Here is a 15980-nt window from a genome sequence, read left to right as displayed (position 1 = left end):
TTCAGAAAAAGCATACGCTACTACCTTATATATCCGTGTAAAAAATAATGAATCCTTAAATAAACATATGGTAGCTTCTAAAACCAAAGTTGCACCAATCAAGATATTGTCGATTCCACGGCTAGAATTTTGTGGAGCAACATTGCTAGCTGAAATGATAGATAACATTGTTCCGCAATTACAAATCGATAAATTTTCATTACATTGTTGGAGAGATTCCACAGATTGTATTATGGTGGCTAGCAAAACCTCCTTGCTTTTGGACTACTTTTGTAGCCAATAGAGTAGCCAAAATAATTCAAGTAATTTCGCCTTCCAATTGGCACCATGTTCCATCCGAACATAATCCTTCGGATTTAGCAAGCTGAGGTATTTCTTCACAAGACTTAGGCGAAAATGATCTATGGTGGCAAGGCCCACAATTCCTTAGAAATATTGAGGTTAACTTTCCAGTATATCACCAAACAGAAGATATCGTTTTAGAAAGGAAAAACATAAGAGTTAACATTTCCTTTTTCACACATGTTAAGGATGTTTTAGATAATTTTTCCTCGATTCCGAGAGCAATTCGAGTAATTGCTTTTATGTACCGATTTCTCTATCGAAAGCATCCAAAATACCGACAAAGCTTTCAAGCTTTAAAGATATTTCTACTTTTGAAGTCCTTTTGGTCCATAATAAGCTCCAAATTATGTGTCAGAAAGCGTGTTATCCCAATGAGTACATGCCTTTATCCACAAAGAAAAATATCCAAAAATCTAGTTCACTATCAAACCTTAATCCATTTTTGGACAACGAAGGTATAATGCGTGTCTGTGCTCGTCCCTCAGCTTCACCAGCTCTAACGTATAATGAGAGACATCCAATCATCTTGTCATATAACTCTCAATATTCTCGCCTCCTTGTACGGTTTATTAATGAAGTTTCCCTTCATCGAGGCAACCAACTGGTACTGCAATTAATCAGGTCAAAGTACTGGATACCAAAGGCAACGAATTTGATAAATGCCAATATAAATAAGTGCAAGCCATTTGTGATCTATAGACGTAAATGCCAAACGCAGTTAATGTTCGCCTTACCACCTCAACGATCAGATTTCACTCGCCCTTTTACCCATACGGGTGTAGATTTCGCCGGTCCTTTGACATTAAGTCATATTCTGACCGAGCATGTCGCATTTCAAAAGGATACACTTGTGTCTTTATCTGTTTTTCCACTAAAGCGATACATTTGGAAGCCACATCCGAGCTTTCAACTTCCGCCTTTTTGGCCGCTTTCCGGAGATTCGTTTCCCACCGTGGCTGCCCGAGAATGAAACCAACTTTGTCGGCGCATCCAGGAAACTAGCTAAAGAATTTCTACAAACTTCACAGCAATCTGTCACATCCAATTACTCCCACCAAAATGTTAGTTGGCATTTTATCCCTCCAGGGGCTCCACACATGGTCTCTGGGAAGCAGGTGTAAAAAGCTTCAAGAGCCACTTTAAAAAAGTTGCTTTAAACTTTAAGCATACGTTTTTTTGTTCAAACACTCTTGTCCGAAATTGAAGCTTTTCTTAATTCACGTCCACTTTCCCCTTGCTCCAAAGAGCCATCAGGCCTGTCCGCCCTTACTCCTGGCCATTTTTTAATAGGCTCGCCAATTCCAGTGCCGATTAATCCGTCTATCGGAGACAATCCAATATCTATTGTAAATCGCTGGCAGAGGCTAAATGTAATCCATCAGCACTTTTGTTTGCGTTGGAAGGAGGAATACATTAAAGAGCTCCATAAGCGACATAAATGGAAACACCTATCTGAAAACCTCCAGGAAAATGCTATGATAGTTATACGAGAAGAAAATTTACCCCCAAACTGTTGGTGTCTTGGTCGCTTTACAAAAGTACACCCTGGGGCGGACAACAACGAGTTGCAGAAGTCAGGACGCAAAAAGGGATCATAACCAGACCAATCACCAAACTCGTTGTATTCCCATTTGAAAATACGCCATACATAGCACTTTCGACAATATCCCCTATTCATATTTCCGAATTCCAATCTTTTTGTTTATAGTTCCATAAACTCGCTAAGAATATGTCACCTAAAAACCACAACAACCATCGTGGCCAAAAAAGGACTTCTACATATATATGCTGGCTATGTAAGCAATCCCATCCGTTGCGGAAATGTAAGCGTTTTCTGAGTATGAACATTACGAAACGCAAAGAGACAGTTCTAAAATATGGTTATTATAAATACTGCTTGGCACATGAACATTCCGGAAATGCGAGTTTTACTACGACTGGATGTCGGTATTGCAAAAAGAATCACCATAGCCTGCTCCATGCCCATCCAAGATTGCAGAATACTCAAAGGAAAAACACATCATCATCTCCATCTAAAAATCCTTCTGTGAAAACTGAAAAAGCTGAAGTATCTTCAACACCATCAACGGCATTTAAATCAGCAAGCACCACCCTTTCAGCTATACTAAAACAAAATGCTGTCACTCTGCTTCCAACAGCCTTAGTTTTTGTTACTACAAAAAAGGGAAATGGTATTTTACGTGGTCTTCTAGATTCCGGCTCTAATTCTTCTAAAATTGTGGACAAATTGGATTTAACCACCATCACACTGGAAGAGGAAACAATTTGCCCACTCACATTGACATACACACACAACTCCGATATATCTATAGACGCTGGTTTTAAAGTTAATAATCGCATATCTATGCATACACCCAGCAAATCGATTCCACAGTCCTATGTCCAACACTTTTCTAATCTTGTTTTAGTAGATAAAATTTTTTTCAAATCTGCACCTATATCGATCATTTTGGGGGGGTGGATGTGTATTCTCGAATTGTTAGCGAGGGCTTCCTAAATAGAAGTGGGCTACCCACTGCCCAAAATACTATTTTTGGTTGGTCAATTTATGGAATATGTCCAAATTAATCTCATTAATATTATCTAAATTTTTAATTGAATTTTTTGAAGACACTTAACCGAAATAGGCATTGAATTTTGAGAATTAGTGCAAACGTGAACTTCCTTCAACTTACAAATTATATAAAAAAAATAATAAGAATACTACTTTATATTGTTTTAGCTAAAAATGCATGAAATTAAAAATTGTAACTAGTTAGTAAAATGAATTATACTTCATATGAGTTTTCATTGTCAATTTCTTGAAACCAGTACTCACACCATAGTTTGACAATTTAAAGATTTTGTGCAGACGTACTGCCAGGCGGGCGCTAATGTTTATGCCACATAAACACCTACATTTTCTTTGCATAAATAATATTTTTTCCTTAATGCATTCCCTATTAGGATTTTAAGAATGACCAATTGCCTTAAAAATACATCTAAAAATTATATCGATAAATTTTGATAACAACATATATTCACCACATTGTCAAACAATGTCAAAGTACAATTTCCGCAGAAACTAAAAACCTCTGTTCCATACTGGTACGATCCATACTGATAAGACCTTTATTCAGAAAATAAATCCAATATTATTCCACGCATCTGAAATCCGTTTGTGTTTTTATTCTTTCAATTTCTTCATCTGAATATTGGTTTCTTTCTTACTTATAATATCATCCGGAGTACAAAGTCATCTATTATTTAACATAGTTGTGGACTTTGTTTTGGCTCATGATATTCTCCCTCCAACAGATTGATTGCTCCCACATACATAAACAAATTGGATCAATTAATCTCGTAATTGAAACAGAAAAAAACTTTGTGAAGCCAAAAGCTAATGTCAAATCATGCAAACATGAGCCACTCACCCACACAAAAATTAATTTTTGTGTAGCCGAACGGCATTTTTGTGTGGGTGAGTTGCTCATATTTGCATGATTCGACGTCGGATATGTTCACTCAATTGCTAACTTTGTCCTTTTTGGCCGCTTTTCTTCTAGTTGGTCTTATTATTTACGTTAGAGTATCATCTATACGACCATGAAGAGAAACAGTGGTTTGTACTCTTCCGACGGAAAAGGGTCTCTGTAAAACATGATTTTTTTCGAAAATTTGCCCTTTTTGCATCGATATTTTTTTGAACCACTTAACTTATCGCAGTTCCAATTATACACGATTATATCAATACCTTTCATTTAAGTACCAACAACGACATAATCGGACATGTCGACCTCTAGATATAGTTTTTTTAGTGAAAAAAGAGCGAAAAACTACAAATAACGGATATCTCAAAAACTGTTTCATAAAATATTTTTTAACATTTTTTTTTTCGAATTCAGCTGATCAAAATACACAAGTCCCCTTCATCAAGTGTACATTTTCGGTGTAAACTAGTGTTATTTTTAATAAATTAAATATTACGAACACAGAACGTTGGTTAATAGATTGAAGGTTACGTTTGTATTTGACTTTAATAAGATTTCAAGTTACATCTTCCAATTTGAAACATAGCAATTTTAGTTTGTAGACAACTTTAGCTCTCATCCATTGTGAAATCCACATTGCTTGAAATTGAGTCTTTTTGAACGTAGTCGTATATTTTGCATAAATCTGGGGAATCTTTAATAGATTTCAAGAAGTCCAACATCTGCTGATTTTTTTCTAAAAGATTTTTTTTTTTGAGCGTAAAAATTAATTGTTGTGTTGTATGTACAATAATTACCTGCTTTCGGTATTTTGGACAATGCACATACGGCGCGAAGGGCAGATCGTTTTAACTCATCCTGCTTTTCGTACTCTTGCTTCACCGAGTTGGCCTTAACTTTATGCATACATGTATCCCTTAACTGTTGAATGAATTGGTCCAGCCCTAATTAAGAAAACAAATATTTAAGAATTTGTGAATACCACTCCATAAAGAATACTTTTAATAGGGATGTAGTCTAAGTGAGCCTGAAATAAATCGGGCTGCCACGTTAACTGCATAGGGGTGTAAACTAAATATGTATGATTTGATTTGAAAAATAGACTTACTTAATATAACTGCATCTGGGCAAACTACCGCTAAGCGTGCAGTCATTAAATACGTCAACATTTTTATATCATAGTGATCGCACAGTCCGGCTTGTACATGATCTAAAAATTGCATAACATCCACACGATCCAACCCTTGCTCAAGAAGAGTGTACATACATTCGAAGGCCGCTTTACGGATGTCTAAGCCATCATCGACCGTGTGTTTAAATGGTCCCATTTCCACTTCCCGAATGAGTTCGTTCTAAGTCAAATTATATGAAAATATATAATAATCTTTGCAGAATAGCTGTTTGGGTACATACCTTAACTTTAGTTTCTGAGTATAGCCATGGTAAAAGCGTAGGTAAGAGGTCGCGTACAAGGCTTGGCTTGTTATGAACAGCAGAGTTAAAAGCAACTAAAGCGACGCGACGAACAGCAGGTTCTGGATCTCGAAGTAAAAAGAGAAATTTTCCGATGTTTTGTTTCAGAAGCATATCTATTGGCTGCGGCTGATCAGAAATAGTAAATTTCACGGCGGATACAACAACAGTTCTTATCAATGGACTCTCCGACTTAAGAGCTTCTTGTAATCTAAAAAGAAGATCGTCGGGTTTTACAAGAACTAGTTTGCCGAGGCATTCTGCGACTACATTGCGCGAGCCTTCCTCTGGACATTCACAATGTTTGAACAACTGTTCCCAAATTGAAGGCACCGAAGGGAGCAATTGCGACAATCCATTTGGAGAAATAGACAAAGACGATATAACTTCCTTCAATGAATGTAAAAGTAAATATTGGCGTTTAGGCTGCGCTTCAATTTCATTTAAAATAAGTGGCAAAAATGTTTGCAAGCTTCCCACTGATATGGCTCCTAAGGCATGGCTTGCAGCGGCTTTTACATCTTCCGATCCATCGCTAAAACATTCTATTATATTTTGTGGAAGACCTGGGATAGAGCTCAATGAAAAGTGCCTGCCGATTTCGCCTATAGCTAGTAAGCTAAAAATGAGTTGGGCATCCGATATCGAATTAGGTTTTTGAAGATCCTTCAAAAGTTGCGTCGCCAGCGGAATGGCTTCATTGGGACACTGTTGTGTTAATGCGGCAACACATTTTGCTAGAGAGTGATACGATTGCTTATGTAACTGGTCTGCACCGCAAGAGGAAGAAACTATGGTGACGCTTATTACAGGCTCCATAAGTTTTTTCAATAAAGAGTGATAATCAAGTCCGGGAAGATTAGTTTGGACGAGAGCTTGAAATAGATCATGTGTACAGTCAAGTGCGGATCCCTGAAAAAAAATTAATGAATTAGAATAAGGTCGTTTTGCAGTTTCCCTTAAGCATCAATTATGGTCTTTCTAGTTTTCGAAAATTAAAAAAAGTCAATATTCCACTAAAAATGGTTCAATTTCCGAAGAATAAATCTTGTATGTAATTTCCATAAGAACTTGGCATATAAGACCCAAAATGAATTAAAATAAAAATTACCTTTTTATATACTTTTTTATGACACTTTTCTCGTTTGCCGAGAAATAAATCGGCCAATTTAATATCATCCTTTAATGAATTTTACATTATTTGTACTTTATCCAATTTTAAGCTGTATCCAGTACAACAAGATTTAAGCCTTATGTTTAAAGTACAGAAATTTAGTTAAAAATGATTATCCGTTCAATTTCAAAAAAGCAATAATGAAAATATGTATAAAATTAATTTATAATAAAAAAATAGATTGCTACAATACAATAAATTGAAAAAGTTTGGAACATTTGTTTGTTTGTAATAAAAAAAAATAATGTTTTAAGCAGTCCACACCTAACATTTGGAAGTAGTGCGAACGTGGGTCCATTTTTTTATGTATTCTTCAGTTAATTGGGCCTAGCGCAATGGTGTAAATAAAACTAATTTAATTACAGGTTTCCCAACGTTTCGTGAATGTATGTCGATATTATAAAGGGAATTTTTATGTTATTACATGTAAAACTTACAGAAACAATTGTATCTTTTACATTAGATTGATATTATTAAATTTATTATAGATAAACGTCCAACGGCTTTTTCGAACACACGACACATCCAACTATCACATTAAGTAACTTATCACAGATCTAATAGATCGTAGTGTCGCAAACAAAACGAAATTAATATGTGGTAACTGCAAACATGATATCAAAGAAGAAAACGAAGGTTACATTCAATGTGACAAGTGTGGAAATAGCTATCACTCTCAGTGCTCTGGCCTAACGAAAAGAGAATTTGAGAGATTATGCGAAAATGAGAATGAGATGTTTACTTGTCAAACATGTGAAGATGGAAATGGAGAAATTAAGAAAGAATTGAAAACAATAAAAACAGAGTTGAAAAATTGGAGAAGTTGGAGAAATTAGATCAGCTGACAGACTCAATTCAGTTTATGTCAGAAAAATTTGATGTTTTATTGAAAGATGTGAAAGAAAATAAGAAAAAAATAAACGAAATACAAGCTGAAAACAAAAAACTAAAAAATGAAGTTCAATCGCTCAAGTCGTCTATGAAGTATTTAAATGACAGAATGGTGAAAAAAGATTGTATTATTAGTGGATTGGAAATAACTAATGAAATAAAACCTATGGATGCCGTGATAAAATTGACAAAAGATTTTGGAGTTGAACTGAAAACAAGTGATGTGGATGAAGCATTTTATCTAGAAAACAGAAATAAAAACAAAACAAATAAGCAAGTTGTAGTGAAATTTGCGTCACAACAAAATAAAGAAAAAGTAATGGCAGCAAAAGCGAAATTAAAAGAGAACGATGGTACTAAAAAGATTTATATAAATGACTTTTTGAGCAGAGAGACATTAGCATTGCTCAATTATGCAAAATCTTTAAAAACAATTGGATATCGTTTTGTCTATGCCAGAGATGGTAAAGTAATCTGCCAGAAAAGTGAAATAGCGAAACATCAAATATTAAGAAGCGAGGAGGGTGTAGATCGCTTACTCACGGAGGCAACAACAAGAAAACACTGGCAACGTAGATCCATGGTCCAAAATAGGCAACTAATAATTCCTAGTGAAGATGAAGAAGAGAATGAAAATGAAGAAGATAACGAAGATGGAGAAGCATTATATGTATCCCCTAATTAGACAAAATTTTGTAATACATTTTTTGTTATAAATAAAAATATTATTAATTAAATAATTATGGAAAGAAATCGATATTTTAAACAATTTAGTAACTTTGAAAACTATGTATGTCGTTTAGAGATAAATTATTTTAATGTTTTAAGTTTGAATGCTAGAAGTATTGCGTCTGTTGATAAGTTCAATAGATTTAAAACATATTAGTCATGTTTTCCTAAAGTACCAGACATAATAGCAGTGCAAGAAACTTGGTTTAGCGCAATTGCTACGCGGATGTATTCAATACCTGGTTTTGATAGTGTTCACTGCAGTAGAGAAGATGGATATGGTGGTACTTCGTTGTATATTAATTCTAAATTTCGATATCCTGTTGAATTTTGTGAAAGTCGAGCTTTTGTAGAAATGATAGTTATAAAGTTGCCGAATATATTAGTTGACAGCCGGCCTTTAATGATCGCATCTTTTTATAGATCACAGAAATGTAATTCCAACACCTTCTTGTATATGCTAGATAACATACTTAATGATTACGCTCGCAACGCTCTTCTTCTGATTCAGAACCCATGTAAAGTTGACTTGCTGTCTTTGCTTCAAAATTACGATTGTAAAATTGCTCATAAACTAGTGACTAGACCAGATTCTGGAACATGTATTGATCATGTATTTAGTAATTTCTCAGAACGACTTTTTATAGACTCAGTAGAATGCAGTTTATCTGATCATAATATGATCTTTTGCAAAATGGAGATGCAAGTCATACCAGAGAGGACTAAAGAGTCTTTTAGATCTTATTGCGATTTTAGCAAGGCTAAAGACGTATTGAAGAAGAATTTGCCGGAGAATTTTTTACCATATACATCTACTGGTATTGCAGATAATGTTATAAGGACTATGGAGAATGCTATATGTAAATCGACTGTTGTGTTGAAGGCTAAGAAAGATATTCGTTTTGATATATCCCCCTGGATCAATGAGGATCTGAAGAAACTTATTCATTTGAAAGATAAACTATTGAAGAGAAGACGGAAGGATTGCAGGAAAGGAGATATAAATGAAAAGCTGAGAAGAATAAGCAGGATCATACGTTTCTCAATAAATTTCTGCAGGAGTAATTATTACAAAATGGCTTTAGACAAGATAAGGGATGATCCAAGGAAATCTTGGCGATTCATTAATGAAGCAATGGGTAGAAAGAGTGGTAACGCTCCGAATTTATTTGACTTGGATGAAGAAGAATCTTTGGTTCAACAAAAGGCAAATGAATTCAATGGGTACTTTATTTCATACTTGAGCAACATGAAAGGTCAAATAGTCAGACGACAAGATGACTCAATCAACTTTTTTGGTACGCTTACGCATAGTAGGGAAAATTTTCGTCTACAGAATGTTGAATTAGAAACTGTCAAAGATGTGATTATTGGGATGAATGTGAATAAATGCTCTGGGAGCGATAATATCTCGCCGAAATTTTTAAAAAGATGTGTCGATGAGGTTGCTCCTGCTATAAAAGAAATGATTAATAAGATTATTAATACTTCGGAGTATCCAGGTTGTCTGAAGATGCACAAGATAATACCTATACCAAAGAAGACTAATGCACGCAATATAGAGAATTTTAGGACAATATCGATTCTCTCGTCTGTTGATAAAATATTTGAGAAAATACTATTTGATCGGCTTTCGAACTATATTACGGAGAATCAATTCATGTACAAATTTCAGTACGTGTTTAGGAAAGGATGTGGTGTGAATGATGCTGCATTGAATGTAGTGCAATTTATATGTAATAGCCTAGATACTGGATTTAGTGGTGTTGCAGGACTATTTTTTGATTTTACGAAAGCTTTTGATTTAGTTGATCACAATATAATGCTAAGTAAATTGGAATATTATGGTATACGTGGATCAGAGTTGAATTTATTCAAAAGTTACTTCGAAAATAGGAAACAGTTTGTCCAGCTGGGGAAATGTAGAAGTTTTGTTGGTCCTGTTTTATATGGAATACCACAAGGTAGTGGACTAGGCCCTTTACTATTCTCGCTCTATTTGAATGATTTGGGTAACTTGGGATTGGAAGGCAAACTTTTCATGTTTGCGGATGATTTTTGTTTATTTTATCCATACAAATTTGACACAGTTTTGAGGGCACGCGTAGAAAGAGATGTTGCGATGTTACTCGAGTTTGTGAGATTGAATGGATTGGTTCTTAATCCAGCTAAAACACAGCTGATTCGTTTCCGTCCCCATTCTTCGACTTTGAACCATGATTTCATAGTGAATATAGATGGTACTGACATAAAGGAGAGTCATGTAGTTAAGAGTTTGGGTATTACACTACAAAATAACATGTCATGGGACCTACATATCAATGAGATAAAAAGAAAAATAGCGCCTGCAATTGGTATATTGTATAAACTTAGATGGAAACTGGATCAGAAGACGAAATTGGTTATATATCACTCTCTAATTGAGTCGCAAATAAGGTATATGGTGGCTGTATATGCTGCTAATAAAAACTGCAATGCTTTAAAATCTCTTCAGAGCTTACAGAACAGAGCATTGAAGACTGTATATAACTTGCCTTGGAACTTTTCGACAAGTCGATTATACATGGATGTTGCAAAAAATGTTTTTCCAATAAATGCGATATATACATATCAAGTTTTAACATTTATATATAAAACCCTAAACAATGTTGGTCATCACACTATTGAATTTAAAAGAAATCAAATGAATTTCAATACAAGAAATCAATTGAATTTAAGAGTAGCACGCTGTCGTTTAGAGAAAACCAAACAGAGGATTGATTATATTGGAGGAGTTATGTACAACGAATTACCAAATGAAGTTAAATTAGTAAATACAGTTTCACAATTTAAGAAGAAATGCAAAGAATTTATTTCAAATAATTTGAGAAACTTTATTTAATTTTGCATGTAATTTACAAACAAGAAAAGTTTGCACATATTTACATAAAAGACATAATAATTAATGTTGTAAAACACAAATGTACATATATAATTTTTCTTTTTTTCGTTCTTTTAACTAATAAGTGAATTTAATGTATTAAACTAATGTTGTCAATTGCCTCTGTAATGCCCTTATGGCGCTGAGGCTACAAGAAGTATGAAAGATACAATAAAGTATAAATTATATATATAAAAAAAAAGTATACAATTTTGTTCGTCATCTCAATACCTTGCATTCAAGTACTAAAAACGATATAATCGGACATTTCTAGATCGAGATATTATTTGTTTAGTGAAAAAAGACCGAAAAACTAAAAATAACGGGATATCTCAAAAACTGTTCCATAAATAAAATTTCAACCTTCATTTTCGAATTCAGCAGATAAAAATACAAAGTCATACAAAAGTCACTTCAAGTGTCATTTTCAGTGTATGCTAGTGTAATCAATTTCTTTCTCTCTCCTTGCCTTGTTCATTACATTATCAAAGTCAGCAGTGTGGCTTTGCTTTGTTTTTCGATGTCATTCTTATGTTCTCCTATTCTCGTTTTTCAAGCTCTCTTCGTTATCCCAATGTATATCATTTAAAAATGTTACTGGTTGTTAACTTTAAATGGTATTTCGTACATAACATCCCTGTTTTGCTCTTTGATTAGTGGTGTTTTTACTTTTGTAAAAATTAAGGTCAGTGTTTTGTTTGCTTACACATTTATATTTTTGTTTGTATACACATTTTTTTATAGTTCAATCACGAAAATCGCGGGTTCAACCATTTTTTTAATTGAAATGTTTTCAATCACAAAAATGATAGTATCAATCACCCATTTTGATTGAAAACCAACACGATTTTCAATTAAAAATTTAATTGCATTTTGTCACGGAATCAATTAATTGTGTGAAAAAGTGAAATAAAAGAAAATATGCGTTTCTTATAAAATATCTTAAATATTTTTTTTTCTGAATTATGCTATAGACTAAAGAATTATGCTATAGACTAAAATAACTTAGACATACAATTATGATCAATAACAACTAAAAGGTTGAAAAAACTAAACTATATAAATCATTATCTTCCTTATCATTATAACCATGTCAGTCATGTCAATTCTTACCCAGCGGCGGAAATCGCTCTTCATAAGGCCTTTTAAAAGGCATTTATTTGCAGACACAAGGCATTGACTTCCCATTACATATTCATTGTATTTTTACACAGGGTGTCATAGCCGACCAAGGGCTCCGACTTCAACTTACAGCATAAGGGCTAATATAAGGTCATTATTTTAAGGCCTTTTAGGAATTGCCTCAAATAAGTTCTTTATAATGTGTGATAAAATAAGGCCTTTTATAATGTATACATCAAAAGGCTTTATGAAGCATATATAAATAGAGGCCTCTTAATAGGAGTTTAAAATAATGCCAATTTAATGCCTTTTTATGAAGGCTGTTTAAAAGGCCTTGTTTACATACCTTATATAGGACCTACTCCAAATTTCATATATAAATAAGAAACCCAAAATTCTTTTTACTTTTCTTTTTATTTATTTATTTTATTTTATTTTGTACTATATAAAATTGTACTATAAAAAATAAATCACCTTCTTCATAAGAACTGATTTCGTATTGGACGTCTGATTTCCACATATTGAACATTGAACATTGGCTTTCATGGTAGAAGTTGCCGCTAAATAAATAAGTAAAATTATTATAAAATTATTATTATTATGTAATTCAATATAGTATATTAGTCAAAAAATATATACTTACCGCATATTTCACACTTCAGCTACTTAAAAAAAAAACAAACACGCGACTTGCTCCAACGAAATCACAAACCCGAATGAAGAAACACGTGTTGCTTTAAATTGTGCAAAATTATTTTTATTCTTAACTTTCGGTTACTTATAAACTTACGGCATAAGGGCTTATCAAAGGTCTCTTAGATTAAAGAAGTGCGCATATGAGAACATGACTTGTTTTTTTTTAAGCCGTTATATTGTTTGTGCGTTGTCGCAAAACTTATGAATTGGCTTACGGCATAAGGGCTTTTCAAAGGTCTCGTAAATTATAAGAGCTTGCTATGGGAATATGAGTTGCTTTTTAAAAATCGTTTTATTTTGCCTCGTTGCAAGAGCAGATTGTAATTCACAATACCAAACAAGGCCTATTAGGAGTTCTTTAAAATGTGTCTTTAAACATATGTCCCAGATAAGCCATTTCAAAAGGCCTCGACAAGTATGCTATGAAAAATGGGATAGCGATCTTAGTAAATAAAGACCTTTTTTAAGGCCTGTTTTTTGCAATGAATGATGAATGAGTATCAACTTTTTTTTTGTAAAGAAGGAAGAGGTCTTACAAAAGGGATTATTTTATAAGACCTAATCGTATGAGTATTGCCTCTAAAATAAGGGCTCCTTGAATGCTTTAAATCGAAAGTGCTCTCGATTTACGCCGCTGGGTAGTTCCAGGTTGCAGATTTATATTCTTCTATTGCAGTTGTAGTCGTTTAGCATAAAAAGGTGTATTAAGGAGCTCGGTAATTTAATTTTCTTAACAATTCCTTTCCAAAATTTCCACACATTGAAATCGTCTATTAAAATTTGAACCAATCAAAGACAAAAATAAAGGGAAAGCAATGTAATTTTTGGTATTATATTGATGATACTTTGCAAATTCTGGAAATAGAAAAAAATATAAATGGAAAAAACATATTTTTATTATATTCGGATACTTTTTCATATTTTTAAATCCAAAAGAAAAACATTTTTTACCATTACATAATTCAGCTCATTAGTTTATATATCAGATATACTGCTCTCTACTTGGGTTCATACTGAAAAAGGCAGGTAAAACAAAAATGCAATTTAATGTCAACGCTACTTCGCAACTTCAAGGTGAATCTTCCAACAAACCCAAACTCTTGGTTTTAAGAAAACTAGGAGTGAAAAAATTTTACAATTTTAAAAGATCAATACGGTACCCACCTTTTGATTGCAAACATATTCTTATATTCCAATATATTTGATAAAATGATGGAGTTGATGGGATAATTGGTCAATTTCACGAAATAAAATTGCTCACTAATGCACTTTACAGACTATCAGTTATTCCGGACGGAATGTCGGTGTTTGTAAAGAATCTTACAGTGTGTCGGATCGATACGACTTGTCGGCGATAACTAAATAATCGATAAATGTGTTATCGATACCATAAACATGCAGCAGTATCGATTATGCCTTCGGACTTAACTTATAATGTGCACAATATATGGGATATGTTCGACACGAGCACTGTCGTCCGGAATAACTGATAGTCTGTAAAGCGCATAAAAGAAATGAATAAAAAATATATTATTTTCGTCCGTTTAATGTAAACACGCTTCAATGGAAAACGGTATTCACATTTCATAATTGCTTACCTTCAATAAACGTAGATTGTTTTCCATTTCTACAATAGCAGAAAACACAAACACAGGTAATTACAAACGCGTTCTGCCATATATTTTTTCAAACCTTTACCACATGGCCATTTGTTGTTGCACACTTTATTTATTTCAACCCTTTGCTATGATTTGTTGTTGCGTTCAAAATATTTATGCACACATTTCGAACGCAGTAGACAGAATGTTGCCAATCATGTTTTTTAATTTACGCGGAAAACAAAAACCCAACCGTTCGTTACGAGTTACTTTCACAGACTGATCTCTCCATCATACATTGTTGAATAAATACCCATTCTCTTTCGCTCTTTACATCGCTCAAAATAATTCAAATTTAATCACAAAGGTGATTGGATCAATCACATGTGTAATTGGGAACTGAAATTTTCAGTCACGCTTGTAATTGAAAATTATTCCCGAATTGATTAACAAATTGATTGAATCAATGAATATTGTAAATGGAAACGTACACAGAAAAAAATTTTCGTAGTTAAACTAACGCCAAATTTAACTTATTTTTATTGCAAAAAAATTATTTGTGTGTAGTTCAATTTTATTATTTTTTGCGAAACTTTCCACATGTCCAATGAAATTTTTGTTTTTTTTTTTAAGTATGTCTCAAACATTTTATGAACTAAACGCGAGTATAAAGTTCAATGACCGTACACATAAGTTCATTTTTAACTACAACAAATGAAAATTTTCGTACGATTCCCAAAAATAGTAAGAATGAACTACTGTATGGTTAAAATGGTCATGATTTGGCGCCAATGATTTTCTTATTTACTTTTTGATAATTTTTTCTTCAATGAGAGGGAGTAATTTCGAGAACAACAGTTAAAAATTACAACATGGTACTAAATTTTCCTGGTTTTAACAACACTTCGTGGAAATTTCAAAACATGGAGTACAAAACAGTTCAATTTTCGCGCGAGGTAGTTCATTCTTCCTATAAAACACTTTACTTTTTTTCGGTGTAACAAATATTAATCATTTTTTAATTGGTTTTTATTCGGATTTGATTAAGTAATTAATTGAATCAATTAACATATTAATTGAATCCGTTTCCAAATTCAGTGTTTAATTGAAAATTAATTGTAGGCATAAATAGCGTATATTTATACCCTAAACCACATAGTGGTCAGGGTATAATAACTTTGATCTGCCAAAAAATGTGCTTACCAGAAATATTGACTTTAGAACCCATAAAATATATACCGATCGACTCAGCATCACCTCCTGAGTCGATCTAGCGCTTGGTGTCCGTCCGTCTATGTATTTGTTGTTTGCTGGATTCCGGTTGTTCCAGTTATTAACCGATTTTGATAAAATTTGGTATGTTGCGTTATTTTTTTGGTACGAGGTCGAACGCTATTGAATTTGGAAAAAATCGGATCAAATTTAGATATAGCTTCCATATATATGTATCGCCCGATTTCGATAAATGGGGACAGATTGCGTTCATTTACTAACCGATCGGCGTCAAATTTGGCACAACATAATCCAATAGACCACCCTTA

The 15980-nt window shown here is 33.4% G+C and overlaps 1 protein-coding gene and 1 long non-coding RNA gene across 2 annotated transcripts in view; both read right to left on the bottom strand.

The window, feature by feature from the left end:
• Positions 1 to 15980, bottom strand: part of LOC142225804 (uncharacterized) — a 347314-nt gene that overhangs the window by 181797 nt on the left and 149537 nt on the right. The window lies entirely within an intron of this gene.
• Cand1 (Cullin-associated and neddylation-dissociated 1) overlaps positions 4345 to 15980 on the bottom strand; it is a 125839-nt gene continuing 114203 nt past the window's right edge. Inside the window, exons 5-8 of the mRNA XM_075295619.1 lie at positions 5250 to 6221; positions 4945 to 5188; positions 4634 to 4780; positions 4345 to 4572 (exon numbers count right to left, since the gene is read on the bottom strand). Coding sequence (XP_075151734.1) covers positions 4445 to 4572; positions 4634 to 4780; positions 4945 to 5188; positions 5250 to 6221 — 1491 coding nt within the window. The 3' untranslated portion in view covers positions 4345 to 4444. The remainder of the gene's footprint in view (positions 4573 to 4633; positions 4781 to 4944; positions 5189 to 5249; positions 6222 to 15980) is intronic.

This window comes from Haematobia irritans, chromosome 2 (assembly GCF_050003625.1).
Source record: "Haematobia irritans isolate KBUSLIRL chromosome 2, ASM5000362v1, whole genome shotgun sequence".
Lineage (NCBI taxonomy): Eukaryota > Metazoa > Arthropoda > Insecta > Diptera > Muscidae > Haematobia > Haematobia irritans.
This window is presented reverse-complemented; position numbering and strand designations above follow the sequence as displayed.